The sequence below is a fragment of the Ostrinia furnacalis genome, unplaced genomic scaffold (genome assembly GCF_004193835.3).
Source record: "Ostrinia furnacalis isolate ACB-3 unplaced genomic scaffold, ASM419383v2 OfSCF4630, whole genome shotgun sequence".
In the NCBI taxonomy this organism is placed as follows: Eukaryota; Metazoa; Arthropoda; class Insecta; order Lepidoptera; family Crambidae; genus Ostrinia; species Ostrinia furnacalis.
In genome coordinates, this window is record NW_021134869.1 from 305,154 (window position 1) to 329,596 (window position 24,443).

General features: G+C 40.9%; 1 protein-coding gene across 2 annotated transcripts in view; it reads right to left on the reverse strand.

The window, feature by feature from the left end:
- LOC114359719 (Related to Sod) overlaps positions 1 to 22,862 on the reverse strand; it is a 31,556-nt gene extending 8,694 nt beyond the window's left edge. Inside the window, exons 1-18 of one of the 2 annotated variants that reach the window (XM_028314207.1) lie at positions 22,691 to 22,862; positions 21,180 to 22,071; positions 20,602 to 20,867; positions 16,332 to 16,518; positions 15,050 to 15,227; positions 14,426 to 14,643; positions 13,790 to 13,963; positions 12,931 to 13,102; positions 12,346 to 12,451; positions 11,790 to 11,941; positions 11,231 to 11,443; positions 10,057 to 10,191; positions 9,483 to 9,567; positions 8,812 to 9,001; positions 8,319 to 8,424; positions 7,955 to 8,010; positions 7,285 to 7,406; positions 4,267 to 4,532 (exon numbers count right to left, since the gene is read on the reverse strand). In XM_028314207.1, coding sequence (XP_028170008.1) covers positions 4,267 to 4,532; positions 7,285 to 7,406; positions 7,955 to 8,010; positions 8,319 to 8,424; positions 8,812 to 9,001; positions 9,483 to 9,567; positions 10,057 to 10,191; positions 11,231 to 11,443; positions 11,790 to 11,941; positions 12,346 to 12,451; positions 12,931 to 13,102; positions 13,790 to 13,963; positions 14,426 to 14,643; positions 15,050 to 15,227; positions 16,332 to 16,518; positions 20,602 to 20,867; positions 21,180 to 22,071; positions 22,691 to 22,760 — 3,588 coding nt within the window. In that variant the 5' untranslated portion in view covers positions 22,761 to 22,862. Of the gene's footprint in view, positions 1 to 4,266; positions 4,533 to 6,259; positions 6,711 to 7,284; positions 7,407 to 7,954; positions 8,011 to 8,318; positions 8,425 to 8,811; positions 9,002 to 9,482; positions 9,568 to 10,056; positions 10,192 to 11,230; positions 11,444 to 11,789; positions 11,942 to 12,345; positions 12,452 to 12,930; positions 13,103 to 13,789; positions 13,964 to 14,425; positions 14,644 to 15,049; positions 15,228 to 16,331; positions 16,519 to 20,601; positions 20,868 to 21,179; positions 22,072 to 22,690 lie in introns of those variants that run through there. The other variant, XM_028314206.1, reaches the window with a different exon arrangement.
- Between the last annotated feature and the right edge of the window lie 1,581 nt (positions 22,863 to 24,443).

Genomic DNA, 24,443 nt, shown 5'->3' on the forward strand with positions numbered 1-24,443 from the left:
GAGAGTCATCATGAATGGTTTCACGCGACATCTAGCCTCCCGAACAAATCGGTTTCCGATAAGGCTTTAGTACGATAGACAGCAACTTTGTCTGGCATTTGTGGTCTATGAGAAAGACTTCTCTCTTCAAGCTACAGTCTCTCCAACGGTGCCAAATCTACTATATAAAAATAAGTCGGGTTTTCCTCCCTGACGCTATAACTCCAGAACGCACGAACCGATTTCCACGGTTTTGCATTCGTTGGAAAGGTCTCGGGCTCCGTGAAGTTTATAGCAAAGAAAATTCGGGAAAAGGGGGTAAAACGGGATCCACGCGTACGAAGTCGCGGGTGGCCGCTAGTTTACTATAGATATAATCGTTGAATGGCTTGTACGAATAGGCCACAATGTCAGTCCGTCTCCGGGATCAGGACTCCAGTTGTAGCGAGGGGTCAGACAGGGAGATGTCATATTTCTAAAACTGTTCACTACCACTTTGGAAGATGTTTTCAAGCTTCTGGACTGGAGCGGATTGGGCATAAATATCATCAGCGAGTACATCACCCATCTTTGATTCGCGGACGATATCGTAGTCATGGCTGAGAATGTGGAGGATCTAAGCTCAATCCTCGATTGCCTCAATAGAGCCTCTCAACAAATGGATCTTTAATGGACAAGACAAAAATCATGTCAAATGCCGTGCTGTACCCACTCCTCTGAAGGTTGGAGACACTATGAGTTGTCTGATAGCCGTTGGGGCAGGAAAGTTCTTGAGTGGCGACCATGAGCTGGAAGACGCAGCTTGGGCAAGCCTCACACTAGGTGGACCGATGATCTGGTGAAGGTCGCGTCAGGTGCCTGTATGCGAGCGGCACAGGACCGGTCTTTGTGGAAATCCTTGGGGGAGGCCGTTGTCCAGCAGTGGACGTCTTTCGGCTGAAACGAACGACCGAATCTTTATTTTATTAGATTGGTATATTTAAGATCTAAAAGTGGTTGCCATATCTTAATTTTTGATTGAATAACAAGCGATCTCAGCAATTATTTTATAATACTTGTTTCATTTACCCCTTGGTCATTTGGGAAAGTTCAACATGAAAGCGTTATTGGCTTATGATAAGCGCAGTATAATTGTATTATTACTGCGCATTTAAAGTTTTGATAAATTATTTTGATTCACACTCCCACTCATAAATGCAGTAAGTTGTAAAGATACGGCGCATATATTACGTTGTAAGAACTAAAATTTAAATCAATCATTTAACACATGTACCGTAAGTAACGAAAACTACTGATAAACGCAGTAAGGAACAATCATACTGCATTCATGGGTAGTAAGTATCGAACGAAATCTTAGTTAATCCATAACATAAACAGTTTTTTAATAATTTTAAATACAAAATATTAATTAAAATACAAAAACCTCATATCAAAATAAACTTTGAGTTTAGCTCTATAAGCCCATATATTTTTTTTTACAAATATTTGCGTAACTAGTTGTAGACACCCCAAAATAAAATTTCAACTTTGATCGCGTTTTTCTCGAAACTGTTCACGTGTTACTTACTGCGTTTATAAATTGTGCGGCAGTTTGGCAAATGCGTTTCATTTTATAAGTTCAGAAGTAGTCGTGAAATAAAGTAAATCTATAAGTAAATATGTTAACTGACACTTATTTTTTTATATTATTCAGTTAAAAAAATGTATTGAATTTTATTGTGTAAATTAAATTAGTTGAAGTCTGAGCAAAAATATTAAGTACGAACAGGTGCATAACTATGCAACCGGCGGGAGTTCATTATAAAAATAAAAGACTTCCCCTAAGTCTAAGACTGCCATAAGTGGCAGAAGAGAAAATGCATAAATTGCCGATTATGAGCAGATATTATTAAAAACGCCAGTTAAGTTGTATTAATTTTCACGGTTAAACCACGGTGGCCGGACTTTAAAATGTACCCATACGTATTGTATTTTTTTGTCATTTGTCTGAAAATAAATGATTTTTATTTTATTTATTTATTGGCTATCGTCTGCCATGACACCCCCGCCCGCCCGGTGCAGGGTGCAGCTATAAATCAATCACTTGATGCATGCGCAGATGCGCCGCTTGACCGGTTCCGATACAGTCGGCCGCATAAAGTATGGATGCCCTTCGACTTCGGCAAAATATGCTATTTATTTTAAAAATTCAGATACCGAAAAGAAAAGAAAGAATACCGAATTCTGAATTAATTTTTAATTTATAACTTATGGACAACATTGTCCAAGAAGATATTATGTAGTTTCAGTAGGATATTTAACACCAACAGGAACAGGTCAAATAGACACCTAACTAGAGGGTAGAGTCCATTATAAAAAAAAACCTTTTATGGAAAAAGCGAAAATGCATAAGGTTGTTATTTATATTGTGCATGTATAAACGCTAATTAAGTCTATAATGTATTAATTTTAAAATATGTAATCATAGTTACTGGCTACCCACCGCCCGCCATGACACCTCACCCCCCACCCCGGTGCAGGGTGCAGCCATAAATCAATTAATTGATGCATGCGCATATGCGCTGCTTCCGGTACAGTCGGCTACATGAAATATGGCTACCCTTCGGCTTTGGCAATGCGTTTAATTTGGTATGTATCAGAAAAAAAAACTAAAAGCATTTGAAATATTTCTGAAAATTTATTACTACTACTGACAAGATTGTTTGAAAAATTAAATACATATTTTGACTCAAATGTGGATTTTAGAACTGACCCATAATAGCAAAACTTTTAATAACTTTTTGCGCTATGTTACGAAGTCGTCAAAATGGCGTCGTTGGAATATTATATGCTTTTGCATTAATTAAAAACTTATTGCAAGTTTCTGTTTGAATTCATGAGTCATATTATGTAGAAACACCTGAGTAATGATAACGTTCGTTCGTTCGTTTCAGCCGAAAGACGTCCACTGCTGGACAAAGGTCTCCCCCAAGAATTTCCACAAAGACCGGTCCTGCGCCGCTCGCATTGCCTGCCACTCCTTCACCAGATCATCGGTCTAAGTACCTAGTGGGAAGCCTGCTCACGCTACGTCTTTCGGCTCGTGGTAGCCACTCAAGAACTTTCCTACCCCAGCGGCCATCAGCTCTACGAGCTATATGGCCCGCCCCCTGACACTAGGGATCTCCTCATTTCTGATTCGATCACGCAAGGAAACTCCGAGCATAGCACGCTCCATGATACAATGATAACGTATCATTACTAAAACTAACATGGTTAGTTAATTTATTACTTGTATGTTAGTATTAATCATAACTCCCCAACGCCGGATGCACTTTGCGTTCATAAATCAATATCACTTGTTGCATGCGCAGATGCGTCGAACTCGTCAACAAAATGGCGTCGTAACAATGTCTACCTTCGCCATGATTTCTGAGCAAATCGCTTTGGACTACGAACCAAATTCTAATAATAAGTAGCGCATTATTATTTTTCAAAGTTATGTACGTATCTATCAAATTTTACAAGTCATTGTCAATATCTTTTCAAGTTTCAGTCCATCTAATTTATTAATCTTTATGAGTAACTAGCTGACCCGGCAAACTTTGTTCCGCCTTAATGGCAATAAATAAGCAGACTTTTTTTTATTTCGAACGGGATAAAAAGTATCCTATGTCCTTCTCCTGGCTCTAAACTACCTCCCTGACAATTTTCAACTAAATCGGTTCAGCCGTTCTTGAGTTATAAGTGGAGTAACTAACACGACTTTCTTTTATATATATAGATATGTAACTGCTTCTTAAATTATGAAAACTAATTGAGCAATAATGTTGAAAAGTTACTTTGAGCCGGAAAATCAATACACCTGTTGCTTGCGCGGAGCCGTCGAAGTAGACAAAATGGCGTCACAACAAAGGATGGTTGGTTTGAGCATTTTAATGGAGCTGACTGTACTGAATAAGTACTTTCAAAGAAAATGGTTTTTCTTTTACAGACAAACTAGAAAATGTTCATTTATTTTACACAAAGAAAATAAAAATTACTGAGACTGAAACGTCGCAACATGCAATAAAAATTCGCTCAGTGAATATTTACATGCCATGTGACTTTTATTTGAATATCAAAGTTGAAATGGCGTCTCAATGAAAAATCAATAGAACTTGTTGAATGCGCAATAGAGAAGACTTTTCTAGAAAGTTATTTTTAGATTACTGATATCGATCTCAATTTGATAGATTTGAATGTTTGAAAATTAGAAGGGAAAGAAATCAACGAAAAGACAAAGGGTTAAGGAAGTTTTGATCTTACCTGAGTCTCATTGCTGATGTAGTCCGGATGGACGTCGAGGAAGTCTTGAGGCAGCACCAGGGTCGTCAGGCCCTCGAGCATCTTCCGCAGACGTGGGAAGTTCCCGCTGGCCAGCGGCACCGAATCCTGGTTGTTGAACACCACGATCGCCGCCTCCTCCCCGTATATACGCATCAAGTCATCTTGGTCCAAATTCTTCAAGGCCGGCCTCTTATACTTTTCTAGCGATTCGGGCCCGAAGAACAGGAACGGGCCTTCCAGATTTCCATACACAGTGAGCACATAAGACAGGACCAGGAGCACCGGTGGAAACATCTTCTCCCGCTGATGGCTGCCGACGGAAAGAAAGTCTAGCTGCCCTGAGCAGGGCGTATCGATTCAAAACTCGCGCACGCGCGGTGTCGCTCGTCTCACCCACCCCATCATTCACGGGGGCACTAGATTTATAGCATTTGCATCCTTAATGTAGGTAGTTAGGTCTCTTCCCGTGATGGGTCTAGGTGAGGTATTGGAGGGGGATGTATCGCGTATTGATTTTCATATCCCTGGATACAAGTGCGTAGCTGGGAGACGTTTCTAGAATGTTCCATAGGCGGGGCGCGGGCGAACAAAGGAAGTCCTTGGTTTGACTTAGGGAGTCCTGAATGACCTAATGACACCTTTCCAAGTTTCGCGAGGAGGTTAGGAAAAGGATTTACAAGTTACAGTTGCCTACTTTCAATTCGCAATACATAGGGTAAACCGTATAGCTATTGCCCACTTAAAGATTTCAAACACATTGAGATGAAAAATTAAAGAAAGTATTTTAATTATCGACCATTTATGACTTTTTTCTTATAACTCAATAAACTGTTAAACAGAATATTAACAGATTTTAGTTAAAACTTACGTAACTTAGTAAATATTGAAATAAATTTAAAATCCTCCAAAAAGTACAGTCATTGCCCATTACTTACACTAATTGCCCACATCAAAGCACAGTAATTGCCCAGTATCTTAAAACAAAATAATCAATTTTAAAATGACAAAATAGGCTTCAAATAAACAAAACAATGGTGGGCAATAACTAAAAATATACAGATTTAGGTGCAGTGATTACCCACCGTTAAAATGACCGTTAGAAATCAAATTTTATCAGTTATTTTCATTGATAATGAAGAAAACACTTATAATTTCATCATGACTATACACCATTAGTTGAATATTAAATAACTTGGAAAAAAAATTAACCTCTAAGCAAGTAATTCCTTAGTAAAATTGTTAAAGTCTTTACCTGTTTGAGTAACATTTTCAGCCGTCTTGACAAAATCCGCCATAACTGTTTTTTTTAGTGTTTCCTATTGTAAATTTTAAATCTACTGTACATTGATCACGGAGCCATCTACTTAGTAAATTCAAATCTAACTAGAGTGATTCAAAGTCAGCACCTGACAATATTATTCTTAAAGCGGGCAATCACTACCAGTGGGCAATAACTCTCTGGTTTACCCTATTTTGGATTTCCTTTGTTCTCAAACAGTCTCTAATTTATTTTACTTTCATTTAATTAATTAATTATTATGTTATCTCAAATATAGGTACAAGTAGGTAATAATAGGCATGTTTATTCATAAGTCATTATAAATGCTGCATCTATTTCAAAGTGATACAGTATCTTAGTCTCATCTCAATTTAATTACTTGGCCCCAAACTAAATCATCCGTGCTTATCACACTAAAATTTGGAACATTTCTTTTATTTACAACAATCTACTTAAAATCGCAAACGGTTTCAATCATAAGAAGTATTCTACGCATACATTGCTGTGGCAATACGCTAAAGAACCAGCAATCGCTGTGACAACTCGCTGAAGAATCAGCGATGTATGGTCAAAGATTTTCATATTGAATGCGATCGCAATACATGACGATTGAAACTTATTAGGGTCCTTAATAAAACAAATGTTTGTAACAAATAATACTTTATTTACAATAAATTAAATATTATCTTACAACGGTTTATTACACAGGCACAAAATCCATACAATCTTTATTTACATACAATGATTCCAAAACGTTTACCCATCAAAGATTGAGATCGGTTGGTAGTTAAAATGCACTTGGAATGTTTGTTTCCATTAGATTATCTAGTATTTTGATTTTACAATATTTTCTAAAATTGGTATAAATACTCCTAGTCTTTCATTTGTGTGGTTTTAATACATAATTGCGTCTAAAAATCAACTCATCCTCGCACTTTTGTTAAAATTTACAATAGCTTATGGAAGGAAATCAATTCCTTTTCTTACATTGAATTACGACGTTTGAGAGTACGAGTGGTACGAGGTTGGTTGATTGTTTTAGCATATTACTCTAGAAGTGCTCTGAAGAAAAATATTAGTAGGCATAGAGATGTAGCCAGTCCAGCTCTGGTCGCAGAAGATGGAGTCCAGAAGTAATTGCCACCTGGAACAGGAAAATTATATTATCAGTTAGGAAATAATTATAAGGTATCTAGCAGGGCTAGGAGGGAGTCCCTTCAAGTCGAGTGTTTACCTAAAACCGGTGTTAATTTCTCCTTTCCTTCCCTTTGGTGTCTTGTGGTCACCTAAGTATATTTTACCAGAATTTGGACCACATTTTGTACTTGCAGACCAATAAGATCGAACAAAACAATGCAGCCAAACTTTTTGTGAACCTAGTAGTTTAATAAGCCAGTAAAACTATCTTTGATGGCAAGGAAAATAATGTTGATAATTGATATCACTGAGACTTAACAATTCAGTCTCTATTTCAATTTTAGATCTTCATCTACTTTAAAACATAATTTAGAAATTTAGAAGTTTTATAGATGAGTACTGTTTTTTTGACGCAAGCCGCTACCAACCGGGTAACATGGAAAGCATTGGGGGAGGCCTATGTTCAGCAGGGGACGTCCTATGGCTGACATGATGATGATGATGATGACTGTTTTTTTAATCCGTTTCCTGAAAAGCGCTTAAATTATTTTAAGATTGCTTATGATCAGTTGATTCCTTACGTTTCTTCTCGTTGGGATCGGTGACGCCGCACTGGCGGTAGGAGATGGTCTTCTTGCGCTTGGTGTTCACGTAGCCCGGGATGAAGATGCTGGGCGAGTCCAGGCGACCTGATGCCAGTAACCTGGGAAGGCATATGAATGGTTGACTTTTTATCGAGACTAAAGAAATAAAGTGAGGTAAAACTGGTTTCAATTAAATTAATGGCAACACCTCAGTGCGTTTAAATCTACAATATCAGAATATATTCAAGTGGATTAAACGAAATATTACCTTTATAAAATTTTTGACCGAGGTTTGGGATGGACATCAAAACAATTAAAAGAATACAGGCTACGAGACAAACGTATAGCAATTTAAGTTGCTGAGAAGAAGGCTGACAAAATAAGTCACCTCATAGTTGCCAGTGATATTTAGTTATGTTAAACTGTAGGAACAGCAACCGCCCTATGAACAGGTGAACGTCGGAAGAAATCGAGACAAATTGTGAAATCTATGAAGGACTTTCATCAAAAAGACGAATTTTATAACCCTGATAAATGTATTCATGTGTTTTGCTGTTCAATAAATAAATAAAGTTAATTGAAAAACAATCAAATGAAATCAAATCGTGAGGGATGGTTTCATAGTGACAACTTTGTAGATGGCACGAGGCATCAAATGGGACACTACCTGGTGAAGTCGAGCTCCAGCTCGTTGGCCCGGGGCCCGGTGAAGTGCAGCAGCACCTGGTACAAAAAGAAATAGAATGGTAACAACTTCATTAACACTGAGGTTCATTAATTTCATTAAAACTTATTGAGGCTGACAATAGTGTCTGAGCATCTTGCGCTGCTTCTTCTCAGCACTGGCCCATTTATTGTCGTGAAGCAGTGGTAGGGTTAATACTGGGACGTGTAAAAGTGCTTTTTTAAAGCCTATTTACAGAAATAAATGAGTTTTATGACAGTTTTACTCACATAATAAGTGCAGACAAAAATGCTTTATGGGCCTTAAGTAATAGGGTCGATTTTTAAATAATAATACAGTACAATACCTGTATGCATGATCCGGCGTGCAGCAGGCGCGTGCGACGCGAATCCACACCCAGCATCCACTCCGGGATGCCCATGACTTTACGAACCTCCTCCAGGAACCCGCCCCTGGGGACCAAGGAACGTGTGAGTTTTGGAACTTCGTGGTAAAACAACATGTATTTGACCATTGACATTTTTTTCTCTTGTTCAGTGTTTAATTTATAAACTGTGGGTCTAGACAAAGTGCAAATTTTAATCGCAAACCAGTCGAAAAGTGGTCGAAAAGCCCCTTTTTTGTATGGAGTTTTCATTCATTCGTCATTTCTATTTAAGTATTAATGGTACACCTATATCAAATATTCATAAATTATGCTACCTAATTAATTACGCTAATTTTCTTTTAAAATCATCTCTATTCAACTGGACATAGATACCTAAGTAACTTTTTAAAATGAAGGCTTTATTATGTGAAATATCTATTTTATCAAGTAGATATTCGAAGTGTCAACTCACAGCACAAATCTGGGCGGCTTCATGATATTAAACGCCTTAATGATGTCCTTGTCAGGCTCTATATTAGCGCACGCAAACCGCTCGCCGCTCCGCTCCGGCCCAAAGATCACCAGCGAGCGACCCATCGCTGACACCGTGCCTTCCAAGGGAAAGTTGCTGTCCACGAACACCTCGCGAGGACCGCCGATCGCTGGAAGACAAGACGTAGAACATTTGATGAGACTGCAAAAGCGTAAAGAGCAGTTGCAAACTGCCACGTATTTATAAAAATGGCAAAATTTGTTATCACGCCACTTCTTTTCGTGTCGACAACAAACCTACACAGTGTCAGCCCAAAACTCCGCCACAAGAGTGGCGTTGTCAGCAGCACTCATCAAATCCTCCTGAATGCAGTTGCTTGGGCACTCAGGGCACGCCACTGACTTCTGAGTCTATTGGTTCCTGATGGAACTTTCCTAGTACGTGTTTTTCCCATTGACAGCATTAGTAGGTAGGTAGGTACTGCTTATTAATTATGAGGCTGCGTATGACCTCGCCTTGTGGTAAAAAATGGGAAGATCTAAGATAGAGGATGCTTATTCTATAAAGAAACTTTCTTTTGAAACTCCAAACAGTGAAAACAGACTTCTCTTCACTAATTACGTTAATTAAATTTTATTTGGAAAACTTACTTATGGTCCCCAATCTCGCCGTTAGATCTCCAACATCACACCTCAATGGATTGTCGGCACCACATTCTTGATTGTACAAGTCATGCTGAAAATAATGACAAGTCATTTTATTTTTATTATTATGGAGCAGACAGAAAACCTTTACAAAAACCAACCGAAGGAGGGCATTGACGGGCCCCTCGAAGCCGGACAGCCTTGCTTGAAACGGCTAGCCTGAGACGGAGCTGCAGACGAATGTCCAAGTTAAGACAATAATTCCCGACTTCATTTCATTGGGTTCCACTAGCTAGACACTATCGGGCTTAAGTGGGTAGGCCTCGCTCTACTAGCGGAGAGAGACCCACATAACCAACAAAGGACTAGTGAGTCCTTCCCATCATCAAACAAAAAACGGGACTATACCCACCTCTCGTTCCCACCACTGTAACTCCTGTGTAGCCAGGATCTACAGCTTGACCGCCATAAAAGCCCAACCAATGAAGGTCAAATTTGTCCCCGGGGAAAGTTAAACTGTCATTGGACTCATCGTAAAAAGAGGGTTTAGGGGACTAGGGGTATACGGTATGTCTCTTACATTGAGAGGGTCAGCCAGCTGCGTGAAGTATGGGTTCCAGCGGTAGCCGCCGGCCACGCAGCGCGTGTTGGTGACCTGCACGGCCGCGTCCACGCCCACCGGGTTCACGAAGATGTTCCACGGGTGATTGTGAGTCTGGAACACGTTGAAATAAAATTCTTAGGCCAAGATGTCATGACGTAAGACTGATAAGACGAATGAGATTGCTGAAACTCCGGACGGACTGTTCCAATCCCAAACCGGAAAAAACGGTTGACGAACTTCCGAAAAACTTAACATTTTTCTTGTGGCAATAGTCAGTTGAAGAAAGTTGTCAATATTCAAGAATCCTTTTGCAATCCAAGATTCCTGAGCTTGACTTCTATTATGGATGAGCTGCGTCATCGCACGTAGCCGTAAGCAAAGCGGCCGAGGTGGTAGAAGGAAGCGTACAAAGAGGAAGATTGTCATGTGGTCATCATCATCATCTCAGCCATAGGACGTCCACTGCTGAACATAGGCCTCCCCTAATAGTTTCCATATTACCCGGTTGGTAGCGGCCTGCGTCCAGCGCTTTCGTGCTACCTTTATGATGTCGTGGGTCCACCTTGTGTCAACTTACAAGATTCCTGTCCCGCACTCCAGGGTGCCTCAGCTTGACCTCTATCACTCTATCGCTGGTGCTGCCATCGTTGTGAATAAGATGCGTCATCCTGACGTAGCCGTAAGCAAAGCCACCGGAATGGTGGAAGGAAGCCTACAAAGAGGAAGATTATCTAGAAGTTAACTTACAAGATTCCTATCCCGCACTCCAGGATGCCTCAGCTTGACCTCGATGACTGTATCGCTGGTGCTGCCATCATTGTGTATGAGTTGCGTCATCCTGACATAGCCGTAGGCGAGGCCGCCGGCGTGGCAGAAGGACGNGGTGTGTATGAGCTGCGTCATCCTGACATAGCCGTAGGCGAAGCCGCCGGCGTGGCAGGACGTGTAAAAAGAGAAATATTATCTAGTGCTCAACTTACAAGATTCCTGTCCCGCACTCCAGGGTGCCTCAGCTTGACCTCTATCACTGTGTCACTGGTGCTGCCATCATTGTGGATTAGCTGCGTCATCCTGACGTAGCCGTAAGCAAAGTTACCGAGGTGGCAGAAGGACGTGTAGAAAGAGGAATATTATCTAGTGCTCAACTTACAAGATTCCTATCCCGCACTCCAGGATGCCTCAGCTTGACCTCGATGACTGTATCGCTGGTGCTACCATCATTGTGTATGAGTTGCGTCATCCTGACATAGCCGTAGGCGAAGCCACCGGGATGGTGGAAGGACGCGATGCCCCGGATCTCGCGCGCCTCCGATGGGGAATATCCACGCTCTATGCTGGAACACGCCCAGCGACGGTCTTTGCTCTGGAAAGGAACGTTGTGGTAATGAGATTGGATGGACAAAAGAACTTGATAGCTCTGCAATAGTGGGATGTAGCAGTCTTGGGTCCGTATTACAGAACAAGCTCAAAACTAGATTAATCTCAAGCATACATTGATAGCTCAACTGCTGATTCGAAATTCGAGAAACGTTAGTTTTTCCTATCATCCGATATTTCTTTTCTGGGTAGTAATCGCGAGCGTTAGAGGATTCGATCCATTGAATATTTATATTGAAAATGTTTCCAAATAAAAAATGCACCAAATTAGTTTGAATTCTTCATAATGTGCCGGTATTATGTATTACTTTGTTGGCAAGGTGCCTATTTACCTTTTTATGTAACACGACAGATCGTCCTATGATGCTGTAGGGCCCAAACAATGACATCTGCGTCTCGTTGTAGTACGTGGTGAGGCTTCTCATGTCGTCTATGAGACCGTACTTGTCTCCAAGATCTCCCAGCTCGTACTGATCAGCGGTACCTGAAAAGACCGGGTTAAAAATTAAAATTTTCATTTATAATCTTGTTGAGACGTTTGTCTGAAATAAAAGAGAGAAACACGGGTCTCAACGCGAATTTTTTTTATATGAGGTTTTTTTTTACTTGAAACTTTTTGGTCAGATTTTTGTCTTCTTTTGACACATTTCCACAATTTATTTATACATAGAATCAATACATAATTATGTAATCACTGTTCAGTGTGCTTACCATGAGTTTACGTTACGTGTGCTCGCTAGCGACTGCGTAAAAAAATTACATTAATTGTATGACATATTGTGCAGCGCCTCTAGCGGCTACTTTCAAGAAACAAAATCTCCATAGAGATTTTTGACGTTTTCGCTAGCGAGCACACTTATCGTAAACTCATGGTAGGTACACTGTTACCTTTTGTCGGCGGAGGACTAAAGTTTTTGTCCACATTGAATGGGTTATAAGTGTCATACAAGGTCGTCTTTTCACATGGGAACTCTAGTTCTTTCTCCACAGGGGCCTGAAACATGAAAGTTGCGAGAAATTAAATTCCTTGGGTTTTATGGATGAGAAATCTAAATACATGGTGTCTTGTGACAATTTTTGTATATGATGACACACGACGTAAACTTCACGACCCGTTAGTTCAGCTTCGCTTTATGGCAAGGCACCAGCCACCAATTTATTTATTTACTAGCGGCCCGCCCTGGCTTCGCACGGTTGCAATGGAATTTTTTGGCTTTCTCCTCTATAATAATTTGCATGTTTTAGTATGAGTACACCTTCCTCTTATTAATCCTATTTATTAAAAAAAAGCATCAAAATCCGTTGCGTAGTTTTAAAGATCTAAGCTTACATAGGAACAGACAGACAGGAAAGTGACTTTGTATTATAATATGAAGTGATTTAGGGATAATACCACAGAATAATAATAAGTACTTGATTATACACAGCACATTAAAGCCCATTTCGTTTGTTATTCCGATCATATTCACTCACCACATGAACCTTATAGTTCTTGATCCCGTCCAGGCCCTCCAGCGTGACCTCGACATTAGTGACGTCATACTCGGACTGCTGGATCAGCTCCAGCTTGCCCTTCAGGTTGACCTGCTCGCCGTTGCCGAACCAGTCGCGGACTACGGCCTTGCGGCGGTGGAGGCCGTTGATTCTGAAAAGAGTTAAAAGCTCGGGAATGTATTTTATGCATTTCGGACAATCTTACAGAATATAACAGTTCTGGATATAAAAAGCGGGTTAATTACTTTTTTTTATCTACAACGAGGATGCTCTTGGCCTGTATCTCACCTGATGGTAAGTGACGATCAGGCCAAAGGTGGAAGCGAGAAGGAATCCTCAACTACGGAGGAACTGGCTATCTTACCTCTAACTGACGGAACACAACAATGCTGTTAACATTGTTGTTATGGCGACAGACTTAGGTAAGATGGTGGTAGCTAGCCAGGCGGACTTAGAACAAGCCCTACCACCAACCAAACCGAACAGAAAAATCTGCCCCCACTGGGAATCCACCTTTTTATTGTGCAGAAACTTTTTATGGTCTTCAAATCTCTTTCAAATGAGACTGGTAGTTCAGCAGAGATATAGGTGTAATGTGTGCGTACACACTACATAGGTTTTACACCACACTATGTAAAAGTAAGCACATTTATATCAATTTTCACTTGAAAACAAACTATTGCATGCAGATTACAGTCACACATCACAGCAGGTCTACGGTTTACTTAAGGGTTTACCTACTAGTTTTTTTTTAAACTTTTTACATGTCCTATTGTAGTGTAACTATAGGAGAAGACAATCGTTTAAAATAATGTAGTAAAGAGATAATACCACTCACATAGAGCAAGCCATCCTCTCGCCCCTAGCCACGGGGCCGTGGTCGTCGTAGATGACGAGCGACTTCCTCATGATGGAGTACTTGCCGGCCAGCGCCGCCGCCGTGTCCGTGAACAGACGCCGCGTCAGCCGCGCGCTCTCTGCCTTCTTGCCGGCTACTGAGAGCATGCCGTGTCTGGGGAAGATAAAGAGAAAGTTTACGGAAGATCCTGGATTCTCATGCATAAGATTGAGGAGAAAGCTCTTTTATATTTAACAGTTTTGCTGGAATTCTCTTGAACTGATTTTATTGTTTCAGTCGCCTTCAAACAGTGAGAGAAATTCATGGTGAGTTTAATTTGAGCAAGTCGCTATGGAAATCTTTGGAACAGGCAATATTTTCAGCTAAGAAGAAGGAGTTCAAAAATCAAAAAATCAAAAATATTTATTCAATTTAGACCACAAGTGGCACTTATGAGTTCGAACTTGGTGGTAAAGTCTCCAATCCTGCACAGCCAGCGCATCACAGTCCCAGCGCGAAAGGAATCCTCATCTATGGAGGAGGCCTTTCAGGCCCGTCCAGTTCATCCAGTAGTAGACTAACAACGGATGTCATTCGGCTGAGGACTGATGGTAAACGTGATAAAAGTGGTGGTACCTGGTAGTAAAGTCACCGATCTTGCACAGCCCCTCCAGGCCTGGCCGGCAGTAGTCCTCAGGATGGCGTGCGTCCACGGCTACACCATGGGGCTCGTAAACACCACCAGCGCTGAGGCAGCGGCCCGTCCAATTGTAGTAATCAGCTCCCGGAGGCCGCTCGTGCACCGCCCAGCGGTGCTCATGCGTGTTGTTTACGTTCGCGCCGTCGGCGTGGATCTGATAGTATATAAGTAAATGGTGCAACAACAGTAGAGCAAACTACCACAGTTGAATTTCCCCAATGGATTATGTTTGAGATTTTGGAATAAGAGGCGAAATCAATTAAGAGAATTCATCATTATGCAGATCAGAAAATTTACAAGTTGATTACTTCTGTAAAATCGAGAACAAACTATGTAATACACATCCAATATCTTTGAAGACTACCTAGTAGTTCTTGATGCTCTCTTCAACCTTTGAAATTTAGTTGTGTTGTAAGTCGTAATTATGTGTACCAGCTACCAGTGCACCTAGTAAAAATCTTCAATAGTTCTAGATTTTAATGCAATTTGATTGGTGTTACGGTTGTACTGTAAATATCTTCAAAAAATCGTGGGTTTAGCAACATCTCGTCTGCACGTACCATGCTCTCGATGATGATAGTGGTGTCCTCCCAGGGCCGGCCGAGCGGCTGGCGAAACACGACGCGGCCCACGATGGGGTAGCGGAACACCACCTGCGCCGAGCTCATCGGCGTCTGGAACTCCGTGCCGTACTCGTAGGGCAGGATGGTGCCGCAGATCTCGCGCTTGGGAGGACGCCTGGGGAAGGTGGACATAGTCATGTAGGTACCTAATTTTATATAACTCAAAGGTGACTGACTGACTGACTGACTGACATAGTGATCTATCAACGCACAGTTCAAACCACTGGACGGATCCAGCTGAAATTTGGCATGCAGGTAGATGTTATGACGTAGGCATCCGCTAAGAAAGGATTTTACGAAACTCCACCCCTAAGGGGGTAAAACGGGATCCACGCGTACGAAGTCGCGGGCGGCCGCTAGTTACGTCGTGTCATATTAGAATATTGTTGATAATGCCCAAACTGTCACGACTATCGCTTGATTGGCACTCTTGTAACACGATGAATGAAGAGTCATGAGAGGTTTATACTTGTACATAATGACACAGGTTAATAAGAATAGATTGGTCAATAAATGAGATATCTTCCACTAGACACAACGCTTGATGCGACTTCATCAGCAGTACACCTGTCCAGCACCAGCGAGCGGTGCATCACGCTGTGGACGCCCTGCAGCGGCAGGAAGGCGTCCCAGTAGGCGGCTGAGCTCGCTGCCAGCCCAGCAGGTGCTGCCACACTCTTGCAGCCTCAGAGCTCACCTGTCCAGCACCAGCGAGCGGTGCATCACGCTGTGCACGCCCTGCAGCGGCAGGAAGGCGTCCCAGTAGGCGGCTGAGCTCGCTGCCAGCCCAGCAGGTGCTGCCACACTCTTGCAGCCTCAGAGCTCACCTGTCCAGCACCAGCGAGCGGTGCATCACGCTGTGGACGCCCTACAGCGGCAGGAAGGCGTCCCAGTAGGCGCCGCCGAGCTCGCTACCTGCCCAGCAGGTGCTGTCACACTCTTGCAGTCTCAAAGCTCACCTGTCCAGCACCAGCGAGCGTTTGCATCACGCTGTGGGCGCCCTGCAGCGGCAGGAAGCGTCCCAGTAGGCGCCGCGAGCTCGCTGGCCAGCCCAGCAGGTGCTGTCACACTCCTGCAGTCTAGAGCTCACCTGTCCAGCACCAGCGAGCGGTGCATCACGCTGTGGACGCCCTGCAGCGGCAGGAAGGCGTCCCAGTAGGCGGCTGAGCTCGCTGCCAGCCCAACAGGTGCTGCCACACTCTTGCAGTCTAGAGCTCACCTGTCCAGCACCAGCGAGCGGTGCATCACGCTGTGGACGCCCTGCAGCGGCAGGAAGGCGTCCCAGTAGGCGCCGCTGAGCTCGCTGGCCAGCCCGGGCAGCAGGTACTTGTGGTTCAGGTACTCCGTGCGGTCCTTGTACTTGCCCAGCAGGTCTCCTACGGGATACTGGTCTTGGGTGCCCATGCCTAAAAATAAGAGGTGATATGAATATTATTCCTGATTAGTTTCTAATCTCTGTCTATGGATTCACCCACGTGGGGATTTTTTATTTATTTATTTAGGAAAACCAGGGTTGTACAGTTTATAATAATGACAAGATAGGCAATAAGTAAACCACTTAAAGGTTCCCACAGGTAAAAAACAATTTAAACAATTAGTGAGCCTTCTCTTTCTTTACCAAAATTTTATTTTAAATGTCGTCTACGTTAGTAAGCAATAAATAATTTGAATTTAAATTTAAAACGTAATAACAGTTCGATGACGTCAAATTGCAGATCTTTGAAGCAAGAACTGCATAATGTATTATAGTGGCATCATGTATATGTCATAGTCAAAGGTCGATATGCAGTCTCTTCGCGGAATGACTGGTCTATCCTAGGTTTGACCAATGCCTTCGGGCCAACCCCGAAGTGAATTCTTATTTCGGCCTTTGACTAAGTCAAACCTAGAAGTGCCTAAACTGTTCAGTCAAACGTCGAAACTAAAATAATCAGTTTCGGGCTTTGCCTAGTCAATCCTAGAAACGACTGGCAGACGTGGTCAAAAGTAGACGCAGCGTTACAGAGGCTGGCAGCAATTGTAGAAAACCGACCATGTTAAAATTGGATTCACGTACGAAGGGTTCCGTACGACTCTGTTATTGTTATATGGTGAATGGGGATGATTTTTAAAGTGACTATAAAACTAAATATTTTGGGAAAGGCATGAGATATACAGCCTGGTGACAGACAAACAGCGAAGTCATAGTAATAGGGTTCCGTTTTTACCCTTAATCCTTTAAGGTACAGAACCCTAAAAGAAATTATTTCAAGATCGGTATAGAAACACTGACAAACTACCGCAGTAAACAAGTTTAGTTATTCGTACTCGTACCTTCACCTAAAGAGAGAACCGATCGGTAAAGTCTATGTAATAAGTTCAATATCAAAATGAAGTGTAGTTTAGTTTAGTCTTAATTGAGGTTTGACTAGTCAAACCCCGATTTCATTAAATTCAGTTTCGACGTTTGACTGACCAAATTAGTCTCTCCTAGGTTTGACTAACATTTTTTAGTCAAAGGCCGAAATGTTTGGGCTTTGACTAAGACTTCTAGTCAGACCTGAGGATTGACTAGTCAAACCTAGGAGCGCCTGAGCTTCGAGGTTTGACTATAACATATACACAAAATCGCTATATGGGAGACAAAACTGAAAAGGTAAAAAAATCGAAGCATTTTCTGGTTTGATCATTTGTTTTTAATAGCTCTTTACTTTCTGCTTCTTCATTAGCAACTTTTATACGATGCTTAATGGAAATATTATGAAATTAGGAGACCGCGTCTATCGTTTTCTATAAATATCTAAAGTAGTCAATAAAAAAATGTGCGTCACATCTGAAAAAAAATCTATTTTGAATCTTCTTCGTCATAAGCTGAAATCTGATGTTTCAATAGCAATCATATTTCAAAACATCCCATCAATATTGACCTTCTAACCTCAAAATCCGACAATAGCGAGCCATAACCGACAGATAATCGTCAACAAGCGGATTCCTGAAAGCTGCGCCCGCGCCGTAGCCAAACACCGCGTACCGAGAATAGACGCGCAGATAACCGTTTTAGTTTGTCGTCGTTGATTGAAGCAGATCTGGTTTCACAGACGCGAATAACGCATATACTAATACAAATTGATTTTTCTTATATCTTCTCTATGGATTGTGTATGCACATCGTTTAAACGACTCTATTAGGTCGGAATAGACAGTTAAATGTAGCCTGGAATTAGATATCCTATCCTACTAATATTATGAATTATTTATTTAAAATTTTCTAAGTGGTTTGCCTGTTTGTTACTCTTTCACGCTAAAACTACTGAATGGATTTTGATAAAACTTTACAGTAGGTATTAATAAAGAACTGCAAACCAAGGCTAGGTCAGACGCCATTAAAATATTCGTTTGCAGAAACACATTCATAAGACTGATTCGTGGTTATACACGACGTTAGAAGTCATTAAGAATATTGATTTTTAATGATACAATCATAAATGTTCATTGACTTGAGACTGTTTTGCAATGAATTGAGACTTTTGGCAAAATTCTTACTCACATAAACGATTGACATTTTTTTAATAAATGTGTTGACTTATAGTCCAGTCAATGAATGCTTTAACGACGGTGTAGAGAGAAATCCATGGAACACAATTTCTGACCTCGGGACTTTATTTAGACTAGTTAGGAGGTGAACATAGCAAAAGTCCCCGCCCTTAGCCCTTAAGCCGGCGGGGAGAGGGGGGTTTAAAGGTACCACTTTTCGGTTTTTCCCTTAATCCTCGGAAACTATGCGTCCTAGTGACATGACTACTATGAACCAAAAAAAGCTTATTCAATTTGCTACAGGTGAGGTAGTCAAGTTTTTCTATATCTTGTATAGTTTTCGCGGCATCTGCTCTAGAAGGTCTGTAATATTGGAAATTTTATTTTTGTCTTACATGTTCCCATCAGGAGAAAATCGACTAAATCAACATTGAGCTAATATTCTAGACATGCGGGAGCATGTTAAGCCTAGTTCCAGGGAGGGGACTGCACCGTGCGTATATTTAGACGAACCACTTGGAGCCACTTTTGACTCCTCATCACTCAAAAAGTACTGTGCATTAACACTTCAAATTTGGCTCATGTGTTGAGACTTGCAAGATAAACATCAGCTTCAAATTTCATAAATATACCTCAAACGGTTATTTAGGTATTGACGTTCAAAAATCGACATTTAGGGCACTAAAATCTATCTATCACCTGTGAAATATTAAAATTTACTGATTTTTTATTTGTTCCTTTGTATTTACACAACTACCTATCTGGATGCCAAATTTGAACCTTCAAGGTCATCTGGAAGTGGTTAGAATTTGGTCTTATAGGTCAGCCATGTAGATTTTTGGACGTCAATACCTAAAGAACCGTTTGAGGTATGTTTATGAAATTTGAAGCTGATGTTTATCTTGCAAGTCTCAACAAATGAGCCAAATTTGAAGTGTTAATGCACAGTACTTTTTGAGTGATGAGGAGTCAAAAGTGGCTCCAAGTGGTTCGTCTAAATATACGCACGGTGCAGTCCCCTCCCTGGAACTAGGCTTAACATGCTCCCGCATGTCTAGAATATTAGCTCAATGTTGATTTAGTCGATTTTCTCCTGATGGGAACATGTAAGACAAAAATAAAATTTCCAATATTACAGACCTTCTAGAGCAGATGCCGCGAAAACTATACAAGATATAGAAAAACTTGACTATCTCACCTGTAGCAAATTGAATAAGCTTTTTTTGGTTCATAGTAGTCATGTCACTAGGACGCATAGTTTCCGAGGATTAAGCGAAAAACCGAAAAGTGGTACCTTTAAACCCCCCTCTCCCCGCCGGCTCAAGGGCTAAGGGCGGGGACTTTTGCTATGTTCACCTCCTAACTAGTCTAACTAAAATCCCGAAGTCAAAAATTGTGTTCCACGGATTTCCATCTATAATGCTTTATTGACTGGACTATTAACTATGTACTTACCTACTGTTTACTCTTTATCAATAAAAGTTGATCTAATTAGGTATATCAATCTCCTACACAACTATGCATGTAATAACGTTTTCCAAAAGCATTAAAAAATGCATGTAACATAAAGAAAACGGAGTCTTGTAGATGCTCATAGTTAGACTTTTACGGGTTAACTAAATAAATAGTTTGTGTTATAAAGATATGAGTTGATAAATTATAAAATAAACCAGGTTCTATTCCAAAGCACGAGTATACATTGGAAATATCATAAGCCAATCCTATGAAACAACTCGTAAAATGCGTAAATCTTGTGTACCATACCGTCTAATATCACCGCACTATTCTATGTGCTCCGGCCATTATCGAGAGAGGAGAGTACTGGCGCTCTGTAGTACAGGCTTCTCGCCTAGTTCAGACTCCAGTTCTCTCACAATCTTACCCTGTTCAATTAGTACATAGCAATTTGTGTTTCACTGTATTATTGGATTGTGAAAGAAAGAAATAAATGCTTTTATTATTATTATTATTACTAACCTGGCGGTGGCAAGGAGTTCAGATCGAGTCCCAGAGGATTATAAATTCCCCCGGTAGTGTTGCACAAGTGGTTGGCCTGGCTAGCATCCAGTAGCCTCGGTGGTAGCTCCTTGATGCTGTACTGCATCATGGAGCTGACGAAGCGCAGGTTGGACTCGTAGTCCTGGTCCGCGGCGCCGAGCTGGAAGTTCACCCAGGTCGGGTCGAAGGGCGAGCGCTGGCTAAACTCTACCGTGCCGCGGATGCCGTCCATGTTGATAAGTGCCCTGGGAATTACATAAATTATCATCCTCACTTTATACTACGAAACTCCAATCATCATAACTTGCTTATGCTAGGAGATTCCAGGAAAGTAGAAGTTATCTTCGTTACTGATATTTGCAAGGAGACTCCAGAAAAGTTGGTAATTAAAGAATTAATAACAGTTGTAAACACTTTGGTAGATAATTAGATAGTAAACACTCAGAATTTTTTGCATTGTACGAGGTTCGTACTCACAGCATCTGGTGTAATAGCTAAGTTTTTAATCAAAACAACAAATCGCTGTAAAAATAATAATGAAATCAATTATTTCTTACTTTGTGCTCTTCGGTTCCATCACCCTCAACTTCGCACACGCCAAGAAGCTATCCGAATGTCTATTGTCGAAGATCACCACGTACAGACTCCTCTTGGTCACCTCCATGTCACTCCTCAGGATGTTCAGCACCTCATCCTTATAAAGATACTTCAGCTTCTTCTTTTTAGCGTCAGTGGCCACTTTGACCAGACCCAGCCTGCTGTCAAGATCTCCCACACTCATTCCATCACCACTGTTCTCTGGATCAAAAACTAACTGAAGCACATTGCAATTATCTTCATGATTCCCTTTGTCAGAATCGAAAATATCTGTCACGAACAACTTCCATTTGTGCTCTGTGTAGTCCATTTTGTCTGTCACAGCTTTTGTATGGTATAAGTCGGCCTGAACGTATGAATCAGACTCGTCGAATTCACGCGCAGAAAGCCATCGGAAATGCAATGTCCCTGCGACTGGAGACGCAAACCTGGCGACTGCATGCTTCTCATACAACTTATCAGTGGAAAGTATAGACGCGCATATAACTCTGTCTCTCTCTGCAGTTTCTAATACTATACTCTTCCCCCACAGTCCACTAATACCAGTCAGACTGTTTCTGCTTTCGAATTCAGCGTGGTCTTTGCCTGGGATGATAAGATATCCCAGTTCTTCCGTCAAGTCTATGAGTTCCCTCCCTAGATTTGTCTCGGAACATCTTTCTCCAGTTAAATCTCGGTAGTCCACAGGAAATTCGTGGATGGTCCATCTCCAGACACCATCAGGGTACTGTAAAGTTGGTTTGAGGTTGGTTCTAATACTGATCAGGGTCTCGTTTTTGTGTGAGAATTCTATTTCGCCGTGGAGGCCATGTTGTGAGATGTATGCTCGCAGCACCAGACCAGATGATGACCCTGGTAAAGAAAAATACATTTTGAAGTCAAAATATTCAGATAAATATTCAGTTAAGGTGTACCTAGCCGTTAAAGATTTTGTAAACAAAAAATATTAATGTCATTGTTGCATTTAAGAAACTCTTTTGTAGAGACAAAAATAATCAAGATCATTTTTAGCCAGCCCATTTTTATAGAAGCCTAAAATTTCTAGCAAAACTCTACAAAACATTATCAATAGAAACCAGTCCAAACCAAAACAAATTGGGAAAAAACGTGGGCACTTTCCTACCTAAATTATTTATAGCATTCGTCCTTGTATTCCTATAGTTTTATTTTTAACAATATCCTGAACCAGTTTTAAAAGCAATCACAAGCGAGTCAGATATTGCCGATTTCCTGTACGCAAGTTAAGCAAAGTTAAAAACTTTGGTATGGAAAGTTCACATTTTAAAGTTAACTTTCTTTTACACAAACTTGCTTAAAATTAGTATGAATATTAGTAGATTCTGAATAACAACTGTTTGTCCATTTAGGGTAAATATAATTTCTGAGTATTTGACGATAAATGTTACTAACAACATGTAACTTATCGAAAAAACATCTTAACTTAACTGGAACTTAAAACCAAAGTACTTACCACAAAAAAACAACAGGATATAACCTAAGCACAACAACTTTGGCACCACATGACTACAATGTTTATACATTTTAGTATCATTTAACTATAACTTTACGCTACCGTATCATCACTGAGTGTTTGTAACTTGCCAGGTTTCTCCGAGGCTCATGGCTAAGTGAAAGGCAGTCTGAGAGCGAGACGGCTGTATGAAGGAGTGAGAGGCTCTGTGACGTCATGAGGTCGCGGTGTGGTAACTTGGAGTCATCGTCGTCACTCGTTAAGTAATGCAATCACGTCATTAAGCATAGTTTGTTTACTTTGAGTTCAACGCCTCTGTGCTCATAACTGGGTGCGATTACCAGGTGAAACATAGACAATGCATGCATATTAGTCGGCCGTTTGGTGTAGTGGTTCGAAACGGACTACTATGGCGAGAGGTCCCGGGTTCGATTCCCGGCTGGGCAGAAATTGAAATGATGAATTTTAATTTCTGTGACCGGTCTGGGTGTTACTATGTAATAAGCATGTATTTACAAAAAAAAAGTATTTAAGTATGTTTATCCGTTGTCTAGTCTAGTACCCATAGTGCAAGCTTTGCTTAGTTTGGGACTAGAAGCGTAGGTAAAATGGCCAAGGATTGCATTAGGTAGGTAGGCTTTATTTATCATCAGGAAACCTGACTGCTGTGGCAGTTAGTGGTTTGTGTAGGACTCTCCCTCTAAGAACTTCCATGTTCCATGTGACATGCAATAAATAATTTGAATTTGAATTTGAATTTGATGTCCTCAGCAGTAAGACGGATATCTTAGGTGACAATATGATTTGGAAAAGCAATTTTCTTATGAAAATAAATTATCATATAGGTACCTAATGCCCGTTTGCACCATCAATCCCTAATTTTTTAGCGACCCCTATGGTAACACAGTTAACAGGCATTTTGTTTTCATGGGGGTCATTTAAAAATTAGGGATTGATGGTGAAAACGGGCATAAGCCTCCGGAATCTAGATTCACATGTTTATCCCTGAGCTTATCCTTAATATGCATTTCCTATTACAAAATGGCGGACTCTACATTTTTAATGCTTGTGATTGATTTATTATGTTGAATGTGATGATACTGATTCCATTCTGACTTTACCTATTATAGTATAGGATAACATATCGCACCTACGGTGCAATAACGTCACTTATGCAATTTTTTTCAAAACAACTGAATCAAAGTAAACCAAGTAAAGAGCTATATTTGGAGTATTACCACAGAATAATAATAAGTATGGTATTACTCATAATCAGTAAAGTTTTGAAAAAAAATTGCATAAGTGACGTTATTGCACCGTAGATGCGATATTATAACTGTCATAATAATTCAAAATAACTATGCTCAATGCATTCTACCTTTCAGCAGGATTCGAACCCGCTACCGCAGCTAGTATTGTATCTCCGTACACCACCAAACAAGGCCATCTATTTATTTCATTTGTGGTGATATTTTTGACATCAATATTGTTCAAAATAATCTCCTTAGGTTGTCTGGAAGAGATCACTCAATACTCTTCATAGCCATAAAACCGCTTAAATTGTGTCGTTAATTTTGTGTATTTCTTTCTTTTCTAAGGTCTTTTTCTATCCCATCCAGGTTTCGGTTCAGTAGGACTGTGTAAGTGGGCAACATTCAGCGATCAGTGACGTCACGGTATCGGTGCGCGCGCGCTATTCGCGGCGCGTGACTCAGCCGCTGAAGTAAGGTTATTGTAATCCACACCAGTGGAG